The 25,581-nt window shown below is 43.3% G+C and overlaps 3 protein-coding genes across 3 annotated transcripts in view; 1 reads left to right on the forward strand and 2 right to left on the reverse strand.

The window, feature by feature from the left end:
- LOC103656925 (SAP domain containing ribonucleoprotein) overlaps positions 1-14,707 on the reverse strand; it is a 43,990-nt gene extending 29,283 nt beyond the window's left edge. The window contains exons 1-4 of the mRNA XM_040637113.1: positions 14,459-14,707; positions 4,760-4,859; positions 3,014-3,060; positions 2,722-2,789 (exon numbers count right to left, since the gene is read on the reverse strand). Of these exons, the coding sequence (XP_040493047.1) occupies positions 2,722-2,789; positions 3,014-3,060; positions 4,760-4,859; positions 14,459-14,494 (251 nt within the window). The 5' untranslated portion in view covers positions 14,495-14,707. The remainder of the gene's footprint in view (positions 1-2,721; positions 2,790-3,013; positions 3,061-4,759; positions 4,860-14,458) is intronic.
- A 45-nt stretch (positions 14,708-14,752) lies between these two features.
- Positions 14,753-17,282, forward strand: ORMDL2 (ORMDL sphingolipid biosynthesis regulator 2). The gene is made up of 4 exons (XM_008712022.2): positions 14,753-14,909; positions 15,731-15,905; positions 16,072-16,223; positions 16,796-17,282. The coding sequence occupies exons 1-4, from the start codon at positions 14,776-14,778 to the stop codon at positions 16,929-16,931; spliced, it is 597 nt and encodes a 198-aa protein (XP_008710244.1). The 5' UTR covers positions 14,753-14,775; the 3' UTR covers positions 16,932-17,282.
- A 212-nt stretch (positions 17,283-17,494) lies between these two features.
- DNAJC14 (DnaJ heat shock protein family (Hsp40) member C14) lies at positions 17,495-25,068 on the reverse strand. The gene is made up of 7 exons (XM_008712039.2): positions 24,913-25,068; positions 23,002-24,471; positions 19,991-20,097; positions 19,662-19,781; positions 18,874-19,034; positions 18,689-18,791; positions 17,495-18,472 (listed from the first exon to the last, which is right to left on the reverse strand). Exons 2-7 carry the CDS (start codon positions 24,412-24,414, stop codon positions 18,262-18,264), a joined length of 2,115 nt encoding a protein of 704 aa, XP_008710261.1. The 5' UTR covers positions 24,415-24,471; positions 24,913-25,068; the 3' UTR covers positions 17,495-18,261.
- Between the last annotated feature and the right edge of the window lie 513 nt (positions 25,069-25,581).

Below are 25,581 nucleotides of genomic sequence, written 5' to 3' on the forward strand. Positions count from 1 at the left end.
ATATATATATATATATATATATATATATATATATATATATATACTTCTTTATTTAAGATTTTTGTTTGACAGAGACAGCGAGAGAGGGAACACAAGCAGGGGGAGTGGGAGAGGGAGAAGCTAGCTTCCCGCTGAGGGAGCCTGATGCAGGGCTTGATTCCAGGACCCTGGAATTATGACCTGAGCTGAAGGCAGACGCTTAATGACTGAGCCAACCAGGTGCCCCTAGCCTTGAATGTTCTCAAAGAAATTCCTGAATTCTCATTTCCTGGTCATCCATACTTCTCCAACCCTCTCTCTGTCTTGTTCAGACAGAAAGGGACACTGAAGTTTAATGTTTTACTTGAAGTCCAATGCCATTAAGACAACAGTGTTCTCCACCAACCCCAAGCTAATGACTTTCTTCACATCCCCATCCTGAAGCATAATCACTGTAGTATACCTCATGGCAGAAAGGGAATCCCAGAAAGGACACTTCTTTCTGTGTTCCAGCTCCCTCAGGCACAATTAAGCTCAAGCAATAAATACACATCACATTCTGGAACTCATGGGAAATTTATTCTCTTTGCTGAGAAATTTCTCTCCTACCCATAGTCACATATGATACATTCTCCAACCTATAGGGACCCAGAACCTTTCTGAACATACTGTAGTCTAACCACTACTATTACTCTAAAGAGCAAAATCACCCTCCCAACTCACACGTTTTCAATTTCCTTGTTTAGAAATTCATTAATATGGGGTGCCTGGGTGGCTCAGTCGTTAAGCCTCTGCCTTCTGCTCAGGTCATGATCCCAGGGCCCTGGGATCGAGCCCTGCATAAGGCTTCCTGCTCAGCGGGAAGCCTGCTTCTCCCTCTCCCACTCCCTCTGCTTGTGTTCCCTCTCTCGCTGTCTCTCTGTCAAATAAATAAATAAAATCTTAAAAAAAAAAATTCATTAATAAAATTTAAGTGCTCTTATATGAGAATTACACATTTTACATATTCTAATGATAATGAACATCTACAAATTTTTCAAACTTCATTGTTAACCCACACAAGCCAATTATCACTGTATTTGCCCCGTCTTCCTTCTTGCTCCAGAGGTCCCCAAAACATCACTACTTTAAAGGTGTTCCTAAGCCATTTCTTTAAGGCATTATATCTAAACATAAACCTCCTATGATGGAAGATAACTAGATGGCTTTAAAAAACAGTATCATTAGGGGCACCTACATGGCTCGGTCAGTTAAGCGTCCAACTCTTAATTTGATTTCAGCTCAGGTCATGATCTCAGAGTTGTGAGATCAAAAGCGATCAAAGGAACAGCTTGGTTCCAGGCTGCATCAGGCTCTGCACTGCGTGTGGAGGCTGCTTAAGATTCTATCTCCCTCTTTACCCTTCCCTCCCCTTCCTAAAAAACAGCAGTATTATTAGATAAAATCTAATGAAACATTAAATGTACATCCTCTGTGATGCAGCAAATCACTGCAGGGAATTTATCATACTGACATACTTGCATAAGTATAAAAATAGTTGCACAAGGACATGCAGCACTGCATTTTTTGCTATTATGAATTATTTAAATGTCCATCAACAAGAGACTGGTGAAATTACTGTTCATCCATAGAATGGAGTACTATTAGGTGCTAGAAAGAATAAGGTTCTAAGATGTTAACTACTAAATCTGGGTGGTAGGTATATAGGGGTCTACTATACTTTTCTTGTAACTTGTGTATATACTTGCAATTTCCCATAATAACAAGCTAAAAAAAGAGACCTACCACTTACAAAAATAATCACCCCATTTCATATGGTTGATGTGAGGATTAACGAGAATACATGTAAAACATTTAGAATCCCATCTTTATATAACAAACATTAAAATAAAAACATTACTGTAGGACACAAAAAGATCTGAGAAAAATCAAGAAACCCATAATATGCCTAGTGTGTATATGTATCTGTATATACACAAACTCCCCATGTATCATTCTAAAAGAATATATTGAAAAACCTCTGGGAAGTCAGATGAGGGGTGGAGACAAGGGGTACATAATTTTCAATTTATATACTCCTCTATGCAGTGCTTGACTTTTCACTAGCACATATATTGTCTTTTGTAACACATAAATACAGCTATGAGGAACAAAAATGTTAAAAGGATTCAATTGTTACTAATGTGCTAGACTTGAGAGCCCCCAAAAATGATGTTATGATCAACCTTTTGTTTTTGTTTATGATCAACCTTGTGGGATAGTTTAAATAAATCAAGGTCCACTTTCCACTCTAGTACTTCGTTCCCCCCTCCCTCCACTGTAAATCAAAAAAGAGAGAAGATAGTGTTACCTAAGAGACATCATCTCTGCTCAGCACCCTCCTCCCTGACAAAATTCCTTATACACAGAGAATCTAGATGATTCTCTTAGAGAAATCTAGATGATTCTCTATACAGAAGAAGAATCATCTATTACGGTGCTACAACAAAGGCTAGAACTAAACTCTATCTGGGCTTGAAGTCTCCTGGTCCTAATTATCTATTACATAATGCAGAGACAAACTACCTTGCTTCACCGGAACCAAATACTTGAAATGAAGTAGACTCTTCTGAAAATGTATGATCTAACGAGAAATGAAAAAGCCAATGGAATATGTAAGAGGTAAACAGAGTGAAAGACTAAACCCTCCAAAACCCAGAACTATCTGCCCTGTACTCAGATCATAAAAATCGGGATAGTTACACATCAACAGTTTTCTCAGGGGGTTCTTCCTCTTTGACAGGCAGTTCTATGGGCTTTGGTTCTTCTTCCTAAAACCAAATGAAACAATAGTTAATATAAATGAACAGTAAATACCCATCAATAAAAGAATATGAGAACTCAAAAATGAACCAGTTTTTCAGAACCTTCATTCCCCCTCTATGTTCCCCTAACAAGTTAGCATTTAAGCCCTCTAATGATTGACATTAAGCAATGTGGCCAAGGTAGCGGCACGTTGCCAGGCCAGTGACTAACCTTACTCTCTCCAACTCACCTCTGTTTCATCTCCCAGTACATCTTCTTCATTTGCCTCCTCTTCAGCTAAAGAATATTAAAATATTCAGGTCAAGCCCTGCTAAAAAACCATCTTGATCACTGTACTTAGGCTAAAATTATAATCATTGTGCTTTCCCAAAATAAAATTCAATAATGGAAGGCAGAACTGATGTTCATAAAATCTGCTTCACATGGAGATGATAAAACTGTATTCTCTACCTAACATTACTATAAAGTTGAACTCCAGATAGACTGAAAAACTGTAATGAGGTCAAACTATAACATTAATAAAAAGTAACGTGGGAGAGTATCCTTGAGATTTAGTGGTGGGGAAGGATTTCTAAAACAAACAAACAAACAAAAACCCCCAAACACCCCTGAAGCAAAAGTAATATATGAAGAATTACAGATTTTCCAAAACTAAGGACACCACCGAAAAAGAAACAAATGACGAAGAAGGTATTCGTGTCTAGAACCAACCGGGAACAGTTACCAGAAATATAAAATAAATGTCTACAAACTAAAAAGTGAATTAAGGGGAACCCCACTAAAAAGACAGCAAAGGAGAAACCCTAAGAACCATGAGCACAAGAAATGTTCAAACTTTTTAATAATTAGAGGAATGTAAATTGAACCAAAAGATTAGAAAAAATTAAGCCACTTGATACAACAGCGCCAAGTTTAGGTGTGTGGAGGAGATACAAGAACCCTCGTCCACTGATGATGAGAGTGTAGATTTATAGAGCAATTCTGGAAAACAATTTGGCAGTGCTTAATCATATCAAGTATACCCTTATGAACAGATATTAATTAGCAATCTCACTTGTGGGTATATATCCCAGAAAGACACTCACACAGAATTATACAGGAACATGAAAGAAGTAGTCTAGGAGGCAATATAGGTGCTTGTCACCAGGTGAATTAAGTAAAATGTGGTGGATTCCATACATGACAGAACACTATGCAGAATTCGAATCAATATACTGGATGACTACACAGCTACAGGCCACACAAATATGAATATATCTTAAAAAAAACACACGGTACTTAGAGAAAAAAAAGTGAGAAGTAAAGTAAGGCTATGGCCTCACTGCCAATTATATAAAAATATTGTATACCAAACAACACTAGATGGTTTACAAGGACAAAGACAAAAAATACATATCAAGCACATTAGAATAGCTGCCTAAGGGAGCTGGGGTAAACGGAATGGGTATAAAAGGAAATAAATAAAAATTAGAACAGGGACTTGTACAACCTGGATGATAAAATGCCTTAAATAAAGCTGGTTTTGTTTGTTTTTAAAGATGGAATTATAGAATGTCAGAGTTAGAAGGGACCAGAGATTCCTTAGGTTTTCAAGAGTGGCAACATTTGTCTCATTTCATAGATCAAGAGATACCTAGTCATGTAAATACTGATTATTCAAAGTTACTGAGTAAATTTCTGGCATAAGGGGAATCAGAATCCAAATCTTCCAATTCTCAGTCAAATGATACTTGTTTTAGCATACTTCCTTTCAAACAATTTGCTGACATAAAATTTAAGATCTTAAAAAAAGGGGGGAGGGGTGTATTTCTTTGCTTTATAACCACTGTTTTGGATGATCAAGAGTCTTCTTGACAGAGTTAATTAAGAGCTTACATCACCAACAACCTAAAGGAAAAGGAGAAATCTTCCACACTGGCAGAGCCGAAAAATTAATCCCTTCACTCACATCCCTCTGCCTCTATAAAACACTCACCATGCTCTTCAAGATATGCCTGGAGCCTGTTGATGAGATCTTGTTTTATTCCCTTGGTCTCCAAACCACGAGCAAGACATTCCTGCTTTAGTTCAGCAAGCTGAGGAAAAAGAATAAAGCTTTTCCTTAGTTAACAGAATGAACCTGGTTGATTTAAAAAATAAAATAAAATAAAAAGTTCTCACAAGAAAAAAAGAAAAGTTCAAACCCAAACTATTGCTCTTAAACCCACCAAGCCTCCAGATTCACAAAGTTGGCCCACTTCTCTCTAATGATATTCAATATGCAAGAAGACTTTTCTAACAGATGGTGAAGAATAAATGTCCTACTTTAATAGAATTCTTACCTATTCATGCAACTATTTATTGTTACAAATCCCCAGGTATTTCTGGGGGGGGTGCCTGCCCCCCATTACTGTACCAGCTAACACATAGAAAAAATGAATCTCTAGAAAACCCAATTATCTATAAAGAAGATTCTTCTTACTATCTATTATCCCAGATCCTTTACTGCAATTTATTACTCACGTGCATATAAGCCTCACCACTGAAGAATTAGGTAGACGCGTTAGCTAGTTTAATGTCCACAATGAATCAATTAAAGGATCTACATCAAAATGGAAAAAATATCTAATGGCAAGCTATCAAGTTCTGTGGAAGAGTTTTAAATCAGTAACTTGACTAAACATATAACAGGGTATGCTTATCGACTCTGCAGACAAAAGGAGGAGGAAGACTTGACGGATTACTGACAGAAGTAAGGGGCAGGGAGGGCAAGAAGCGGAGCTCCTGGGGCGCCTGGGTGGCACAGCGGTTAACCGTCTGCCTTCGGCTCAGGGCGTGATCCCGGCGTTATGGGATCGAGCCCCACGTCAGGCTCCTCCGCTATGAGCCTGCTTCTTCCTCTCCCACTTCCCCTGCTTGTGTTCCCTCTCTCGCTGGCTGTCTCTATCTCTGTCAAATAAATAAATAAAAATCTTTAAAAAAAAAAAAAAAAGAAGCGGAGCTCTTCAGAGAGAACAATGAGCCAAAAAGAAGAGTCAGTTTGGAAGGACTAGGTATGCCTATAAAGTATTACATTTATATTCAAAACTTAAATTGTTCAAAAACCAGATGAGCAAGATCTGACTCAACAGTAACTCAAAGAATAAAGACCTCAGGATTTTAGACGATTACAAGTAGAAAGAGGGTTAACAGTATGATTTGCTAACAAAGTAATTCTAGGTTATGGTAACTGAAAAACAGAATCTACATTAAATGATTCTTTATCTGATTCTTATTTTAAGAACCATAATGACATGCTGATCAAAGGAAAACAATCAGGAAAAGGAAGGCTCCAGAAATCCTATATGCAGATCAGTGCACAAATAGATGGGCACTGAAAGGAGACTTCACTGGCTTTGAAGTATAGATCTAAGATCAACCAGGAGAAGTCAGAAAGCAGATCCCTATAGAAGAAAGAACTTAACAATCAAGGGAATATGCTAGGCATCACTGGAAGGCTTTCAACCAAGGGAGAATTTGAAAATGGAGAGGGGAGCTTCCCTCCCAGTACAATGACTGGGCAGGTGGTGCACTCAGTGAGAAGGTCAGGCAAGCAGGGATACTGTGTGGAGAACTATCTTACTCAACAAACCAACAGCACCCTTTACTGAGAAACATAGTAGGTAAATTACCCATTAAAAGCATAACATGGCCTCTTCTAAAGTCACCTGGGTTCAAATTTTAGCTTTACGACTTACAGCTGTGTAACCTTGGATGACTAACTTAACATCTCTGTGCCTCAGTTGCCTATGAAATAGGGATAAGGCAACAGTACCTATACCATACGGTTATTAGGATGATTTAATCAGTAAATATTTGTAAGGCATTTACAATAGTGCTTGGAGCTAGTAAGCACTCCATAAGTGTTAGACATTGGGTGAAGGATTAGACAAGATTAGACAGAATCAATGCTTCTCAGATTTCCAAATTTCACAGATCAATATATTTTTAATTAGGCAGACTGATGGAGCTGCCAGCTTTTTATAATATTCCAGCCAGATGGACTGATACGTTTGTAAAAAAACAATAAAAACCAATTATGAGAAAACAATCACACTTGGATGTAGCACTGACGATAAACTGCTATAAAAGCTTCTAAAAGCTTACTCAAAAAAAAAAAAAAATTTTTTTTTTTTTAAACTTATCGCTAACCAGTAACAGTTCATGACCCAGCACTGGCCTTCAGACCAGTGCTGAATACCATTAATCTAGAATCTAGACTCTAAGTGATCTCTAAGGTTCATTTCTTAAGAATCCGAATCTTTCCCACATTGGTACTTTATTTCTTCATTTTCTTTCTGCTTCCTGGAGAACAAGGCTTTTGATTTTTGTTACACTTTAAAAAGTTTCATTGGTTTGGGGCACCTGAGTGGCTCAGTCGGTTGAGTGCTCCGCTCTTGGTTTGGGCTCAGGTCACGATCTCGGGTCATGGGATCACGGGGTCTGCTTGAGATTCTTTCTTCCTCCCTCTCTGCTCCTCCCCCTGCGTGCACATGCATGCTCACTGGCTTGTGAGCAGTCTTTCTCTCTCACTCATTCAAATAAATAAATAAAATCTTTTTTTTTTTTAAGATTTTATTTCTTTGACAGAGAGAGACACAGCGACAAAGGGAATGCAAGGAGGGGGAGTGGGAGAGGGAGAAGCAGGCTTCCCACTGAGCAGGGAGCCTGATGCAGGGCTCGATTCCAGGACGCTGGATCACGACCCGAGCCAAAGGCAGACGTTTAACGACTGAGCCACCCAGGCGCCCCAATAAATGAAATCTTTAAAAAAAGTTTTGTTGGTTTGTTATAGAAGTATTATGTTTACTGCAGAATAGTTTGAAAACTCTGAAAAGTACAGAGGAAAATAAAAGTCTTACATAACCCCAACAAATGGACATCATCAAACATTTTAAATATATCATCTGTGGGTGTGTATTTAGAAGGTACTGGTTATTTACAAAGCAATACAACTTCTTTATTTCTTGTAACCTCAATCTTCCTCAGAAGCCTCCATTCCTTTTTCCTCCCTGGTTTAAGTTAACACTTTTCAGTAAATATTCAGGCAATTCAAAGTTCAACGTTCTAACAAAGTTGTTCCTCCCTTCTCTTTCCTTCCCCAAATTCCGTCTAGATAAAGCCAAGGTTTACAAAAACTCCCAGCTGACAGGGAAATGGACGGTGATGGTTTCTGCATAGGCTGCTGATCTAGACTTGGGAGAGGACAGATTGGTACAACTGGTAGTGTAGCATGGATAGCATCCATCACTGCTGACCACTTACTGGCCCTGCCACTGCCTTTGGTCACTGAAATCTCAGCCCCCACCAGTTCCCAGTACCTAACCCCAGATTTTTGGCTCATTCATAAGGAGGTCAATAATAACCTAATGTCATGTCACAACACCTACATCATTCATCTCACTTCGTCTCATCATGTAGGCATTTTATCTCATATTACAAAAAGGGTGAATACAGTACAATAGGTATTTTGAAACAGACCATATCCATGTAATCTTTATTACAGTATATTATAATTTTTCTATGATTATTGTTCTTAATCTGTTACTGCATCTAATTTATAAATTAAACTTTATTATATATACATATACAATATATATACATATATTTATAGAGAAAAATATACTATAAGTAAGGATTCAGTACCCCAGGTTTCAGGCAATCACTAGGAGGTCTTGGAACATACCCCCATGAATGGGGTGCGGGAAACTACTGTATATCCAGAATCTAATTCCTTCTGGTCTTTCAAACAGATTACTGTAACTCTTAGTCCTTGCACCTCATTATAGTTTATTCTCCACAAAGTATCCAGAGCGAACTTTTAAAAATTTAAGTCAGGAAAAAATATAAATAATTAAAGTCAGAACATGTCATTCCTCTATTCAAAACCCCTCCATTGGTTTCCGAGATAGGGTAAGAGGGTAAAAGCCAGAGTTCCAATGATCACCAAACGGTCGTCTTACAACACTCTGCACAAGACTCACTCCTAGGGGCGCCTGCGTGGCTCAGTTGGTTAAGCCTCTGCCTTCGGCTCAGGTCATGATCCCAGGGTCCTGGGATCAAGCCCCACATCGGGCTCCCTGCTCAGCAGGGAGACTGCTTCCCCCTCTCCCATTCCCCCTGCTTGTGCACTCTCTCTCTCTGTCAAATAAATAGATAAAATCTTAAAATAAATAAATAAATAAATAAAAGACTCATTCCTTTCCCTCCGAGTCTCTGCTTTAACATCACCTTCTCGATTAAGGCCTTCCCCAGTCACCTATTTAAAATTTCAATACCCACAGTCCCACTGTACTACTACCTAAATCTTTCCTATTTTTCTCTACAGATCTTATCACTATGGAACATAATGTAAATTTTTCTTATTTATTGAGTCTTCCCCCAGTAAGATATAAACTCCATGACAGCAAGAATTTTGTCTGCCTCGTTCATTGCTTTATGCCCAGAACCTATGGTAGCTGGCATGTGGTAGGCACTCCATAAATATTTCCTGAATAAGTCCCAAACCTTTACTATCAGCTCTCAGCTCTTGAAAAGGAGACCCACGTTTCCACCTGACTATAAGACATCTCCAAGTGCAAATCTCAGACACTTAAGCCCAAAACTGAACTTATCATCTCTCTGCACAAAACTGGCTTCTTCTCCTCTCAACCTAGACTACTCGAACCTTGGCTTCATCTTTCATTCCTCCCACATCTAACTCATCTATAAATACTTACAATTTTATATCCCACATTTCTTTCAAATTCATTCTCATTCTAACACCCACTACTTTATTTCAGGTCTTACTAAGTTTATTCACTTGGCAGTGATTGAGCACCCACTCCATCAAGCATTATCCTAGCTACAAGGAAATAATCATGAAGAAAAGAGAAAGAGTTCTTGCTCACGTGAAGTTTACAATCTAGTAAGAAAACAAGGCAACCAATGATCATATAATGTTTAATATAAAAAAGTACAGGGTCCTGTGAAAGTATTTAAAAAGTGGTCTGATCCACTTTTCCAATGAAGACATACAAATGGCTAACAGACACATGAAAAAATGTTCAAAATCATTAGCCATCAAGGAAATTCAAATCAAAACCACACTGAGATACCACCTTATGCCAGTTAGAATGGCAAAAATAGACAAGGCAAGAAACAACAATTGTTGGAGAGGATGTGGAGAAAGGGGATCCCTCCTACATTGTTGGTGGGAATGCAAGTTGGTACAGCCACTCTGGAAAACAGTGTGGAGGTCCCTTAAAAAGTTAAAAATTGAGCTACCCTATGATCCAGCCATTGCACTACTGGGTATTTACCCCAAAGATACAGACGTAGTGAAGAGAAGGGCCATATGCACCCCAATGTTCATAGCAGCAATGTCCACAATAGCTAAATTGTGGAAGGAGCCGAGATGCCCTTCAACAGATGACTGGATTAAGAAGTTGTGGTCCATATATACGATGGAATATTACTCAGCTATCAGAAAGAACGAGTTCTCAACATTTGCTACAACATGGACAGCACTGGAGGAGATTATGCTAAGTGAAATAAGTCAAGCAGAGAAAGACAACTATCATATGATTTCTCTCATCTATGGAACATAAGAACTAGGATGATCGGTAGGGGAAGAGAGGGATAAAGAAAGGGGGGGTAATCAGAAGGGGGAATGAAACATGAGAGACTATGGACTATGAGAAACAAACTGAGGACTTCAGAGGGGAGGGGGGTGGGGGAACGGGATAGACCGGTGATGGGTAGTAAGGAGGGCACGTATTGCATGGTGCACTGGGTGTTATACACAACTAATGAATCATCGAGCCTTACATCAGAAACCGGGGATGTACTGTATGGTGACTAACATAATATAATAAAAAAATCATTAAAAAAAAAAAAAAGTGGTCTGATCATGTGGGTGGATATGGAGAAATTATCCTACCTAAGGGTTCCTTGGGTAAATGATGTTTGGCTGATATCTGAAGGGAATTAGTACTTAATTAGACAAAGGTATGGCGGATGGAGGTGGCAGAAGCACTGCAGCCAAAAGCATGTGTAACAGTTCTGGGTTCTGAGGTTAAGAAAGACAGTAGTGCAGTGACTAAGAACATAACTTTGGAGACAGACTACCTGGATTTGAGTCACCACTTATTATTAGCTCTGCAACCTAGGGCAAGTTACTCAATCTCTCTGAGCTTCCATTTTTCTCATTTTAAAATGGGGATAATAGAGGCATTTAACTTACAGGGTTATTATGAGAATTAAATCAGTTAATGTATGTAAATAGCTTTGAACAGACCTTGTCACAGAGTAAATGCTAAGTAAGTGTTAGTAATTAATGAACACAGCTATTCTGAGGAATGAAATGAAATAAAGCCACTGTGTTTGGGAGTGTGAGAAACTAAGCTGAGGAGATTGGCAGGGGTATAATTAAAAGGTTTTAAGCAGGGGCGCCTGGGTGGCACAGCGGTTAAGCGTCTGCCTTCGGCTCAGGGCGTGATCCCGGTGTTCTGGGATCGAGCCCCACATCAGGCTCTTCTGCTATGGGCCTGCTTCTTCCTCTCCCACTCCCCCTGCTTGTGTTCCCTCTCTCGCTGGCTGTCTCTATCTCTGTCAAATAAATAAAATCTTAAAAAAAAAAAAAAAAAAGGTTTTAAGCAGCAGAGTGACTACTATAGTAAGAATCTAACTGGTAAAATCTCTTGCTCTCCAGACCTCATCCTCCATATTGCCAAAAGAACACAAACTGATCACATCAGCTCTTCCTTTCAAATTTTCAAAGGTTCCTTACCTTCTGCCTACATGATAAAAACCAAACACCTTACACAAGTTAAAAGGCCCTTTTCAATACCATTCCAGTCTACCTTTATGGTCACACAGTCCACCTACTTTCCTTTCCAAACTATCTTCAACCACCAACATAAATGTACTTTATACTTCAATATTACAAATGTCTTGCTGTTCGCAATACTCTGACACTAAACATCCTTGTGGTTCTCTCCTCTGCAGTAGTCCCTTTATTCACCGTTGACTGGAAATCTGGTACCACTACAGTTCAAGACATTTTCACCCACATTCAGTCTCTCTCTCCAACTGCGTCAGAATGACTGCATTTCTACAAAATCTTCAGAAATTTGCTGTTGATGTGGACTTACATATCAATTAATATTTTTCCCTTCTACTTCAATGCTTGTTCCTTTCATCTGAGACTCTATCCTGAAGCCCCAAATTCTCTTTATAAAACTGTAGAGTTTTTAAAAAAGAGATAAAACTCTAGTCAACCCAAAAGTCAGGATCACTCCATCAAAATCAACAGTGGAACCAAACATTAACAGTCCTGGAAGTCAGAATTAAAGGCATAGGTTCTTAACCAGAGGTCCACGGACTCCTCAGGGCTACAGCATAGCTTTATGAAGCCCCTCAAATCGCATGCAAAGTATATGTACATGCCTTTTTCTGGGGAGAGGGTTCATACCTTTCATCAGAGTTTCAAAGGTATCTGTGACCTCCAAAAGGTTAAGAAGTGCTCTAGAGAAAAAGCAAAGACAAGCAAATGTGATTAAAAGAGTGAATCCTTTTCAGGGGCACCTGGGTGGCTCAGTTGGGTAAGTATCTGACTCTTGATTTTGGCTCAGGTCCTGATCACAGGGTCATGAGATTGAGCCCTGTGTCCAGCTCCCTGCTGGGCCAGGAGTCTGCTTAAGACTCTCTCCATCTCCCACTCCCTCTGCCCCTCCCCCTGCTCATGCTTTCTCCCTCCCTCTCTCTAAAAACAAATAAATCCTTTAAAAAAAACAAACAAACAAACAAACCAGTGACTACTTTTCAGGCTGTCAGGAGGGCCTCATATTCTCTCAGACTGTAATACCTGAAATCATGTCAGAGGACATTCCTATCAAAATCAAATTTAATACAGACCTGACAAATACAGATTTTATGGAAACAATCACCCCATAAACCAACACAACATCCATAAAGGCAAGTCACAAGACTAGTGACTTAGGGATTTCAAAAGTGGAATAAAAAGAAAATACTAAATCTTCTATTCATATTTCCTTTTTATCTCATTCACTCAAAACTTTCTTTTCAGGGTGCCTGGGTGGCTCAGGTGGTTAAGTGTCTGACTCCTGATTTTGGCTCAGGTCATGATTTCAGGGTTATAAGAATGAGCCCAGGCTCGGGCCCTGGGCTTGGCTAGGAGCCTGCTTGTCCCTCACCCTCTGCTCCTTTCCTGCTCACACTCTCTCTCTGTCAAATAAATAAATGAATGAATAACATCTTTTTTAAAAATTTCTTTTTTTATATGTTTTATAACATACGTAACAGTATGGCAGAACATTATTTAAGTAGACATATAACAAAGGTTTTTTGGTTTCAATTTTTTGTTTCAAGTTTTTTTACTTGTCAGATTAGGAGACCACTGATATAATCTACAGATTTCAGGGCTACCAACTTAACAGTAACTCCAGGATACACAAAAACCTACTACAACAGTTCAGAATCCATGGGTGAGAAATCAGATTTCACAGAAAGGCTAACCGGTGTCAACCTGCATGTGTCCTCCCTACCCTCATTCTCTTTACGCCTTTTTTTAAGCTCATCAAGCTTTAAAGGATCAGTTTTTAGCTTTGGCTCAATCAGCCTGGTTTGTCCAAGGTTCCCAGGATGATGTGACCAAATCATAACCAAATCACCTGATGGGAAAACTACTCGTGAAATGACAAATGGACAACTAATCAAGATATTCTCTTAATTTACCTTAAAATAAACTACTCTTTTCTTCTAGGAAATTAATAATCTCAACGTGAGGAAGCTACCAAGATTCCCAGAAGATAGAACTTAAAACCGCCCCGTGATTGAGAGTGTCACCCAGTGGTGGCACCAAGAGATGCAGGGTCCAACCGCGATAGGAAATGGGAAGAGATAAACCTAACCTCGGAACTGCTCTTCCAAAATACTACAGCCACGAGTGAGTTGTCTTTCTAGTGGTAAGGGTAGGCGGTAAGGCTGGCGGGCCGAGAACCGCCCGAGAGAATACGGAAAACTTTTAAATCTGAGGTATCTGTGCTTTACTAACCGTTAAGGTCTCCGAAATCCCTGGCTTCTAAGGAGAGGCCTAGCTTCTGAGGCCTCTCCTCAGGTTTCAAAGTTAGCTCCGAGGGCGTAACCCCACCTAAATGAAAGGAGTGGAAGCATTCTCTGGATCCTGTTTGAAACGTGGATAGATAGAAATACACAAAGCTGCCATCATTTGTTAACGGGAATCCCAGCTTTGGAAAACAGAATGGAAAGCATCGATCCAGGAAAGAAAAAGGGGTCCTGGCTCCAGCATGGGGCAAAGAGGAGGGGACCACTGACGTAATGCAGCTCTGACGAGAAACGAGAAGGGAGTATAACAGGTTGAAAGCACTTGTACACCCGGTGGGGATGTGACGGATGATACAACGATGAAGAAAGAGCGGAAATAACAAAGATACTGTAAAACCGTACGGAGAAATGGGAAATCAGGGAAGGCGTAGTGGGGAAGAAGGGAGGCACAAAAGAAAAGAACTACGGCGGGAGCCAAAAAACGAAGTGGAAAAGCCTGCAAGATGAACATGCAGTAAAAGGCGCAAGACACCCGGCAGAATTCAGTCCCCAGAAAAAACTAACTCAGCCTTTCCCCGCCTCACGGTACCTTCAGCTTATGGAGCTCCACCGTCTCCGCCGCCATCTTGTTACCCCTCCAGTCCACTAGGCCCCCACCCGCTGCCTCCGCTTCCAGGAGCTCCCGCCTAGGCGCAGATAACCGCGGCCGACCAATCGCCGTCACTCTTACTCCCACCTCACACTATCAACTCTTCCCATTAGTCAATAGCTGACGTCGTTTTCACTCCTCCAAGCTGCTTTCCCCACCTCTCTCAAAAGGTGGGACAGGGAGAGGGGCGGGTCCTGAACTTCCCGAACGGCGGAAATGGCGACCAATTGCGCGTCCCCATTGCAAACTGCCAACCAATGGGTGGCGGCAGCGCTGATTCTGTTCCACGAATAGGGAGAGCGCGGTTGGGCGAGGGCGGCTGCTTCCTGGAGACCACAGGTGTGGAAGCGAACGCCGTGCCTCGAGTCGGTCCGGCTTCTGAAGCCAGCAGGTAGGTGCTGCCGGGAGACTGGAAATGGGGCGGAGGAAAAGTGATGGGAAGCTGAAAGGTGGGGGTCGGGGGGAGCTAGAGCGTCGGCAAGTTAAATACCGAGGAGCTTTGAGGAGAGCCCTGAGGATAGCCGATGAACGACAAACGAGAGAGGGAAGCTGGGAGGAGCATGGGGCGGGTTCAACACCAGGGTTTAGGGAATTTAGGTAAAGTCGGGCGAGCAAGAGCTTCTTCCCAACTAGGCATCAACAAGCACGATTTTGAAGGGCCAAATTCAGACGATCAGAGCCGCCCCCGGTAGGGCTCCGTCTCTCGAGATGCTGAGCTCAGGTCCCTTCCTAGCTCAATCCAAAAGCCATTGGGTAAATTACTTGGCAGCGCCTTTCGCTTGAGAAAGGGATTGGGATGCGGCCTGCTTACATGCCAAGGGAATGAGAGACAGGACGGGCAAGCCCCAAAGGAAGAGGTGGGGATTAGAAGTAGTTGTGTCCCCTCATCCCTTATTTAGTGGTTCCTTGTTTCCCCTGCTGCCGGAAGTCTCTGCCCCAACCTTAGGCTTACCGCTTCAGGTTACAGTTGAAGTGTAAGGATCAGAGTAAAGATTACCATTAATATCTCTAAGAGTAGAGGACTCGTCTTGCCTTTTAAGTTTTTTTCACTAAATCTTCAGTTCTTCCTTTGTGCACAATGGGGAAGTTCTTTTATTCCCAGTAGAGTTCAGGGGATTTAGGCTATTCAGGAGACAACTTGGGGGGAACACATTCAAAGACACGTTGAGAGGAAATTGAGTTGGACTCCTGCCTGATCCCCGACGGCGGTAGGATGAATGTGGGGGTGGCACACAGCGAAGTAAACCCCAACACTCGAGTGATGAATAGCCGGGGCATCTGGCTGGCCTACATCGTCTTGGTAGGACTGCTGCATGTGGTTCTACTCAGCATCCCCTTCTTCAGCATTCCTGTTGTCTGGACCCTGACCAACGTCATCCATAACTTGGTGAGCACTAAACCACACTCTTATACCCATCCCAGGCCTTTCCCAACCAAAAACAAAATCGCCAATTATTTGGGGATTTATGTCTTCCTTTTGGGAATCTCAGCATAATTCTTGGGCTGAAAAACTACTTTCTGCCTCTTCACACTGCCCCCTTCCTTCCTCCCAGGCTATGTATGTCTTCTTACATACGGTGAAAGGGACACCCTTTGAGACCCCTGACCAAGGAAAGGCTCGGCTACTGACACACTGGGAACAGATGGACTACGGGCTCCAATTTACCTCTTCCCGCAAATTCCTCAGCATCTCTCCTATCGTACTGTGAGTCCAGGGGGAGATACGGGAAATGCTCCAAGTGTCAAGGAGAAACTCCGACAGAGAAGCTTTTAAAAAGCAGACTATTCACGTAGACCCTTTGAAGATATTATGGTATGGTCTAAATCTAGGGAGAGCAATAAAAAGTAGAAGATAGTAATCAAGAATTCTTTGCTGCCTGGTGGTAGAGGAATGGAGAAAGGACTGAGAAAACACCAAGTAAAACCAAATGGTTTTACACTTCCAAAGGAAGTGAATAAATAAAGCAGAACTAATATAAATCTATGAAAACCGTGAGGAATGGAAGCAGAGGGACGGTAACAGTCATATAGACTTCAGCTGTCATTTGCCACGTCATTAACAATTAAAAAACACTAGCTCATAAATCTCCAGCTAAAGTTGCTGATTATCTCCCCAACCACAAAGTAAATACTGTTAATTTAACTGGAATGTTTTCAGATATTCTAGGACTGTATGCAATAAAACTGGTCATTTAAAATAGAAGAGAAGGCCACTGCAAAGTCATAAATATGGACAGGGAAGGCCAACTTCACTTAACCCATTTTTTCTCTCCCCAGCTACCTCCTGGCCAGCTTCTACACCAAGTATGATGCTGCTCACTTCTTCATCAACACAGCCTCATTGCTCAGCGTATTGCTGCCTAAGTTACCCCAATTCCATGGGGTTCGTCTCTTTGGCATCAACAAATACTGAGGGATGGGACTGGGGGTAACACTGGACCAAAGGGCTGTAACATCCTTTCGTTCTCCATGTTGTCTTCTGTATCTTGAAAGCCTGAGAACTATTAACCTTTCCCAAACTCCCAGGAAGAAAACAGATTAGAAAATGGGGCTCCCTGGGCCCAGCCCTGCTAAGAGCAGATTTTTTTGAAACGGGAAAGGTGGGAAAGATAAAGGCCAAATCACTCTCCCTCACAGCAGGAAGCCATGTTTGAGCAGTTTGGTGATTAAGTTTTTCCAGATCTTCCACCTACACCACCTTCCAGCTCTGTTCTGCTGTGTATTTTCCTTATAATAAAGTTCTGTTTTGGTTTTTTTTTTTCCAGATATGGCTACAGTTTGGTCAGCAGGAAGGGTAGGGGGATGTCCTCATAAGGCGGGGAAGAAACACGGAATAGCAACTTACTGTGTAAAACTTCTCTAAGGCATTTTTTTATCCCCTCTCCCTTGGTCCAGTAGGAGGTACCCTTCACTTAGCTAACACTTAGTAGGTAAAGGATTCTCAAGTGAGAAAAAGGGCCAAGAAGAGAGGGAAGATACAGGTTGCCAGTTATATATTTATAGAAAGATAATCCCCTGGCTTTAAATAGATATGTACATACAAATATGAACAAACTTAAAAAAATACAAACCCTTGGATCATAAGGGGGCTTCTGAGAACCCCTGTATCCTTCCCCCTCACCCAAGGGCAGAGGGCATGAGTCTGCTTTTTAAAAATTATTAGTTTTGGCCATCCCTGCAGCAACAAGCATGAAGTTGGGTGATTACCCACAAGGTGAATGTCCGAGGAAAAATTCAAAGTTCCCACTCTCTGAACTCTATGTATAATCTCCTATAATTAGGGCTACATGCTTTCTTGTTCTTTTAACTAGTATGTTGGGGTAAAGGAGGGGGCTCCCTCCTGAAATGGGTCAAGAAATTATAAGATAGACTCGTAGTTTAAAAAGAGGGGGAAAAGTGTCATCTGCTCTAGAAGCAAAAGACAAAGGCATACAGACCCCAGGGAAATACCAGTTCCCACACTACCAGGGGGGATATTGTCCAGCCCAGGTCCCAGCTCTAGGTTCTTTGCTCTAGCCACCCTTATTTCTTTGGTATTGTCAGAAGACAAGATACAGTTCCTAGGTGCTGGTGGAGGAGGGAGAGTGGTTCCGGGGCTTCCTACAAGTACTGAGTGAACAATTTGAGCTTAAAATTTTCCCTTTTTTAAATATTTAAAAATAAACAAGTCAAAACTCCATCCTGTGCTATACACAGCCCTTTTGACTCCCTGACATTGATCTGAGGAAAGAAGAGAAGGGGTGTCAACGTTGGAAGGGCCTCCTCACTTTCTTCCGCCGCTTCGGTTTGGCTTCTCCCTTGGGTACTGTGCTGTTGGGCTTAGAGGCTGCAGTGGCCCCAGGGCCAGGCTGAGGAGCTGCAAAGAAGTTCCCGTTGGACATCTGGCCTGGGGGTACTTGAAAGATCCGGCTCAAGAAATCCTGAAGGTCAGCAGGAGGGGCATCTGGGGTTGCTCTGAGAGGAAAACAGAAGACATTATGAGGCAAGAGCTATTAAGAGTTATATGGTTACCTGTGTTACCTGTTTATACACTGGAAAAAAGAAAGATACACTGAGCCAGCTGCCAAACTTCTTAAGGGTAAGACATCTAGGTGTCCTAAGCAGGGTGTCATCTGAAATCCTATTCAGAACTACAATAGTAGGTAGATTGTTGAAAGAAGTAACACCTACCTCTGCCGCCCACTGGTGCCTGGAATCCGAGAACCAAATGAGATGTGATAGGGGACTCTGTGGGTATCTGGAGAGATCCCCACACGCTGACATCCAGCCCATTCTACAAGCATGAGAAATAATTAGCCAAAACATCACAGTTTTGAGCATACATGAGCCCATATTTCTAGAGAACAGAAGTATACCTGTGATGTCATACACCTTTCCATCCATCAGTGCAAAATAGGTGATTTTGAGGCCCAACATACTTGACTCTGCCCAAAAGTCTCCTTCCTCAGCAGGATGCAGTCTATTACACTCAGCACAGTATCTGGCACTCTTGGGTTCCCGGTCCATTTCAAACCTCCTATAACCCAACAAAAGGACAGTTCCTTTTAATTTGTCAAGCCTACCATATTGTTATAGTATCCTCATTCTAATCGCTTCTTGGCCTTTTGGCTAAGATCAAGTGTATAGTATCATTATTATTGACAAATATGGCTAAAATATCAATTTTAAAATTATCTCCAGTTGTTACATATGTCTACAAACACCTGTACCCTCAACCTCTCTTAAAACTAAAAATATTACTTTTTTTCTTACTGCTAATTCAAATCCCCAATCTTTTTTTTTTTAATTTTTTTTTTTTAAGATTTTACTTATTCATTTGACAGAGAGAGAGACAGCCAGTGAGAGAGGGAACACAAGCAGGAGGAGTGGGAGAGAAAGAAGCAGGCTCCCAGCGGAAGAGCCTGACGTGGGGCTCGATCCCAGAACTCCAGGATCACGCCCTGAGCCAAAGGCAGACGCTTAACGACTGAGCCACCCAGGCGCCCCTCAAATCCCCAATCTTTTGATACTATGGCAAAAGTAGAAACGTCAGGGTCTTTTTACTCATCAGCTGTATCCCCCAATTACCAGTAATACTCACAAGGAGGTCTCTGGCTACCCAGTGCCTAAGCTGTGGCTGTCCCATCCCTACCCTATTTCGTACCTATGCTTTCCCTGGCATCGGCTGCACATCATTGTATTCATTGCCTCTTTGAGGTCATCCTGCAGCTTGGACAGAAACTCATTCACTGACCGGCTCAGCTCATTCTCTGCCATTCGTTTCCTAAGAGAAGAAAGCCTTTGTAAATCAGAAGGTACTGGGCAAGGGACAAAGGGAGATTAAGCTTTGAGCCTCTTGAGGCCCCTGGCCAGCTAGAAAGATAAGCAACCCCAGTTCTTTCCACCTTAGAGAGCCTCATCCACAAGTCCAGGGACCTCTACTTTTAAGATTATTCATTTATCCCACCTGACAATTTCCCATTTCCAACTTACATTTCATATTCCTTCCGTCTTTCAGGGTTGCTGACAATGTCCCAAGCTGCCCGCAAAACCTTGAAGGCCTCCTCTGCCCGGGGATGATGATTTTTGTCAGGATGAACCTACCAAGACAAAGATTTCATCACAAATCCATTCCAACCCTCTCCCCATCTTAGGTCAAAATAACCTCATTATCAGGATGCCTCAGTGGTTCAGTGGGTTAAGCATCCGATTCTTGATCTCAGGGTTGAGTTAAAGCCTGGCGCTGAGCTCCACCTTGGGCTACACACTGGGTGTGGAACCTATTTAAAAAATAATAATAACCCTCATATCAAAGGGTTCTCTTTCACCACCCTTTTAGAGAATCAATACAGCTTAATGACTAATTGCTCTGGCTCTGCAGACAGATACCGGGATCAAGTTCTGCTCTGCCACTATTAGCTATATGACCTAGAATAATACATCTATCATGGGTTACGGGGAGAATTCTTACAACATATATTGTAGAGAATCTGACACTAGGTGACCCACCATCTCAGTGTGCCTGGATTGTCCCAGTTTTAGCACTGAAAGTTAAGGTCTCAGGAAACCCACAATCCAAGGAAAACAGGGATAGTTGGTCACCCTACCTGGTACATGCATACTAAGCCCTCACATTTTAACTCTATTGTCAATCATAAAATAAGAGTTCCAAAGAGATTACATCCTCTCTTTTTCCTTTTTTAAGATTTTATTTATTTTTTTGAGGGAGAGAGAGAGACAGCCAGCGAGAGAGGGAACACAGGTAGGTGGAGTGGAAGAGGAAGAAGCAGGCTCCCAGCGAAGGAGCCTGATGTGGGGCTCGATCCCAGGACTGGAATCATGCCCTGAGCCAAAGGCAGACGCTTAACAACTGAGCCACCCAGGCGCCCCCTAACTCTTTCTAACTAGAAAATTCTCCTATGTACTTCCTACAACAATATGCCTTTCTATCCCAGAAATGAAATAGCATATTGTGATCCTCGGGCCTTTTTATCCATCTTTCAGCCTTTTCTCTGAGACAAATAGTATCCTCACCTCCTACACTTCCTGATTGTTCCCACCCTCCCTTTCCAAAAATACAGAATAAAGCTAGTCTCCTGATGATGCCAAATAAATCGAATGCTGTTAGATCTCCACGTACCCAAGCTTACAGAACAGCCTTTTAGTCATGGTCACTCTGAGGCCTAATAAGGGCAGTGAGAAGTTATGTAAAAGAAACCCACAGACACTGGCCCAGAACAAGGGAGTACTTTGAGGTGTGGGGCAGGTGTGTTGAGGATCAGGGTACTTAACTATATCTCTACTCCAAGAAAGCAAGTTGAAAATGAGAATTTTTCTTTTTCTTTTCTTTTTTTTTTAAAGGATTTTTTTTTCTTTTTTTAAGATTTTATTTATTTATTTGACAGAGAGAGACAGCCAGCAAGAGAGGGAACACAAGCAGGGGGAGTGGGAGAGGAAGAAGCAGGCTCCCAGCGGAGGAGCCTGATGTGGGACTCCATCCCAGAACGCTGGGATCATGCCCTGAGCCGAAGGCAGACGCTTAACGACTGCGCCACCCAGGCGCCCCGAAAATGAGAATTTTTCTAAGACTGATATTCCCCAAGAGAGGATGTCTGCTAAAAGACATTAAAGTGAGGAAAGAGCTCTACTGCTAGTAACAATCTGAGTGTAAACCATTGCTCCTCATTCTTAAGAATATCCCAGTCTATCCACTAAGGGGCATGCATTTCCCACCAAACTAATTTAGTCCTCTGCTAAGTTACAGGCCTGGTATCTTACGGTGTCTTGACTGGTTAATGCGACACCTTGGTTACTCATTCCTCTTCGTTGTCATGCAATCGTTGAGGTAATTTATGCACCGTGATAATTTTATCAGTCCAGTTCCATACACAAATAGGCCTCCGATGGAATTTACACACATTACTTACATTCATAATATAGTTTTACTTACAGAAAAAGCAATAATAATCGTATCTAAAAATACCAAATTAATATCTACTAATAGCAATTTGCATGCTTGTATTAAACCATTTCCCTCGGGCATATGGTGCATCACAACAGCCACCTGTACCACCCCCACCTCCTTAATCAATAAAAGCAACCATATCATGAGGCACCTGGCTGGCTCATTCAGTGGGACAATGGGACTCTTGATCTCAGGGTTGTGGGTTTGAGCCCCACATCAGGTGTACAGATTACTTAAAAATGAAATCTTTAAAAAAAAACAAAAAACACAACCATATGTTCATGTATGACGTATAGATGCACATGCCTCTCGATGGTGTATGTTCTGTTCTCTTTCCGTTTTCCACTCTAGATTGCTGGTCTTGAAATAAACTTTGTTTTCTTTCACCTGGTCCTGGAATAATCACATGCACTCCCTGAACCTTCCCACACTAAGTCCACACTTGCCTCTCTGGGACAAATAGTTGGATTTCCCCCTGTTCAAAAAAACCCTCATTTGTTCAAGGTAGAGGAGTTGACAGGCTTTCTGATTAGGCCTCTTCTCCACCCTAGTTGGAGGGACTTCACCTGGATATTCCAGGGCGACTGGTCCAAGAGTGATAGACCAGGTTCATTTCTTTTTATTAAGAATCTCATGACAAGGGGCACCTGCGTGACAGTTGGTTAAGGGTCTGCCTTCGGCTCAGGTCATGATCCCGGGGTCCTGGGACCAAGCCCCTGCATCAGGCTCCCTGCTCAGTGGGAAGTCTGCTTCCCCCAGTGCCCCCTGCCCCACGTCATGCACTCTCTCTAGCACCCCCTCTCTCAAATAAATCTTAAAAAAATAAAAATTAAAAAAAATCTCATGACAAAAAGCTTAAAATGGAGGGAAAGTCAGATCCCATAGTAGAGGGGAAAAAGTCTTTATGACTGTTACTCCAGCCTCAAGTTGACTTTTTATTTTTATTCTGCCTTCTCTTTATGCTACTCTCCCTAAAATTGGAATAGAAAATAAAATATGAGAACAAAAGAGGAACAGGAAATGGGGGAAAGATACTCACCATCACTGCCAGTTGCCTATAGGCCTTCTTCAGTTCAACATCTGATGCTGTGGCTTCAACCCCCAACACATGGAAAGGGTTTAGCTCATCCTCAGGAACCCCAGCCATGGTCAAGAGTCGAGTCACTTCCTCTTCAGGCTGGCAGTAGCGACCACCAGCTACAGGTGCATTCCCCTGCCTGTTAGTCCTTGGCTTGACCCAAGGCAACTCCAGCCAACCCCACTGAAACATTTTTACCAACTGCTGCCATGGCCTGCTATCTCTCAGCAGAATCAGGCAACGCTGCAAGGTGGGCAAAGCCAGCCAAGAAAAGAGCCAAGTGGCTTTACCCCTCCAGCCGAACCGGTCACCCAGTCCCACCAGAAACCGCCAGCCCAACTGTAAACAGCCCAAAAAGAGGGCCAGAGCCAGAAGCAGCAAAGCACCCAGTAGCCTAAGAAAACGGGTGAACAGCCCTGCCCCATAGCAACATCCTTGGCTCAGAAATTGGAACATCACCTGGGCCCAGGCCCCCAGCCGCCCTGCCCAGACTCCCAACCAGACTCGAAAAAGGTCCAGATCACTGCCTTTCAGCTGCCTGCATGCATAGATGAGATGCCCACAAGTTTCCACGTACTCTCCCACAAATACCAGCAGTTCAATCAGCCCCCAGAAGCCTGCCTGTCCAAGCTGACACAGTTCCTCTGCTCCCCATAATCCCAGGCCTCTGCGCTTATCTGCCTGACTTCTTTTCCGGCCCAGCCGATGTCGGCCAGGGGACCTGGGATCTCTGCGTCCACCCTCCCGAGTATCCTCCTTGGCCGGAATGCGGTGCCGCTGTCTCCGGGGTGGAGGTTTCTTCCCACTGGGCACACGTGAAAAATCACTGGGGAACTTGAGAGGTTCCTCATCATCATATTCCTCTTCCAACTCTTCATCTTCCCCCAAAACTGGAGAGGTACAATGGTGGCAAAAGTTGCTAGAAGAGCTATCTCCTCCCTCAGAGTAAGGCCCTTCAGGGATTCCAGGGGTTCCCGGGCAGTTGCAAGCAGATGGAATGGAAAGAAAAGAAGGGTTCCCATCCTCCTGGTACCCAGCCTCATTCTCTCTTGAGAGTTCCTGGTCCACTCCTGACTCTTCTTCTGAAGATGCCTCACTCTGATCAGGGTCCTCTCCATCCCTGGGGGGTCCTGGACCCCTTGGGGGGCCATGGCTTGGATCCGACCAGTGAGCTGGGTTTGGGGGCTGTGTGTACTTAGGACTAGAGTGCTCTGTGAGGCAGCGGGTACCATTAGGAGCAGGCCCCGCTGAGTCCCTGAGTCCTGAGAATGAAAGTATTTCAGGGTCCACAGAGGATCCTAAAGTCCTGAAGGAGGCACCACCACTGTGGTGGGCTCCACACAACCCTCTTTCTCCGGGGTGCTTCTGGGCCATGACCCCGGGGGCTTCCTGAGGATTTTAGGTCACAGCCATCATGATAGGTTCTGATGCCTGTAACAAAGGTATCAAGGTGGGGATGATCAGGATTGAACCAAGGGAGGGGTTAAATAACCTTAAATTGGGGATATAATTAATGCACCCACCTCCCTTGTTTTCTCAAATTCTTCTGGGGCATTCGTTATCCCTACCAATAAGCCAATACTACATTAACCACAACCGTGCCCCCCCCCCCATCCCCTTAGTTTTTCTTCTTTCCCCAGAAAGCTATAATCCAGAAACAGGGAAAGAGGGAGGTACCGCAAAGGGTGTGGTCCGGGGGTCACTCTTGGGTAAAAAGGGAAAAAAGACCGGAAAGGGGGGCCGCAGGCTGCCAGAAAAGGGCGGGGACCGTGCGGCTCTTAAAGAAAACCTGGGGGGCGGAGCTTAGGGTTGCCCCTGAGAAAGACATCCAGGAAACCCTTGGGTTGGGTAGAGGGGGCGAAGGTAACGTACCCGAAGAGCGGCGGTAACTCCTCCCCCTCGAGCAGCTGGGCCTAGGGCCAGGGGGAGCTACGAGAGCAGCTCCCCCGGCTCCGCCTCCCGCTCACGCTCTGCTTCCGCCTTCCGTCCCCGCCGTGGCCGCCGACCTACGCCTACTTCCACTTCCGGGGTCACCAGAGAAGAGACGGGAAGGAAACGAAAAAGCGGTTGGCGGAGGCGCGAGCCAGTCCAGCAAGCACTGAGTCAAATCGGAGGAGGCGGTCCTGAGGAAGCACTGGCCCCGCCCCTTAAAGGGCTCTCTGCTGCCACCCTCCGCGTGCTGGAGTGATATCCTCGCAGGCTGCACCGCTGGTGGGCGCTGCAGCGGTGCCTGCGGACAAGGGACAAATTTTTCAGGGTTCCTCTGGCTGTGTTCTTGGGCTTTGCCAAGACTGGGAGATAGACAGCCACCGAGCCACAGTCTGTTTCCTTTGCAGACAAAACTAGGGAGCGTAGAGGAGCCACCACCCTGGTCCTTTCCCTGCTGCCTGTAGCGAGGACAGAGGCCCTTTTGTATCAAGCGGAGCTGGAGCAGAGGGGAGGACGCCCCGGGCCAGCCCCCACCCTGGCCTCCCTGCACTGCCCCATCTTTCCCAGCAATCCTCGGCCTCCCCGACGCCTGACCCAGCTGGCGAACTGCCC

Source organism: Ursus maritimus, unplaced genomic scaffold, assembly GCF_017311325.1.
Source record: "Ursus maritimus isolate PB19 unplaced genomic scaffold, ASM1731132v1 scaffold_21, whole genome shotgun sequence".
Classification (NCBI taxonomy): domain Eukaryota; kingdom Metazoa; phylum Chordata; class Mammalia; order Carnivora; family Ursidae; genus Ursus; species Ursus maritimus.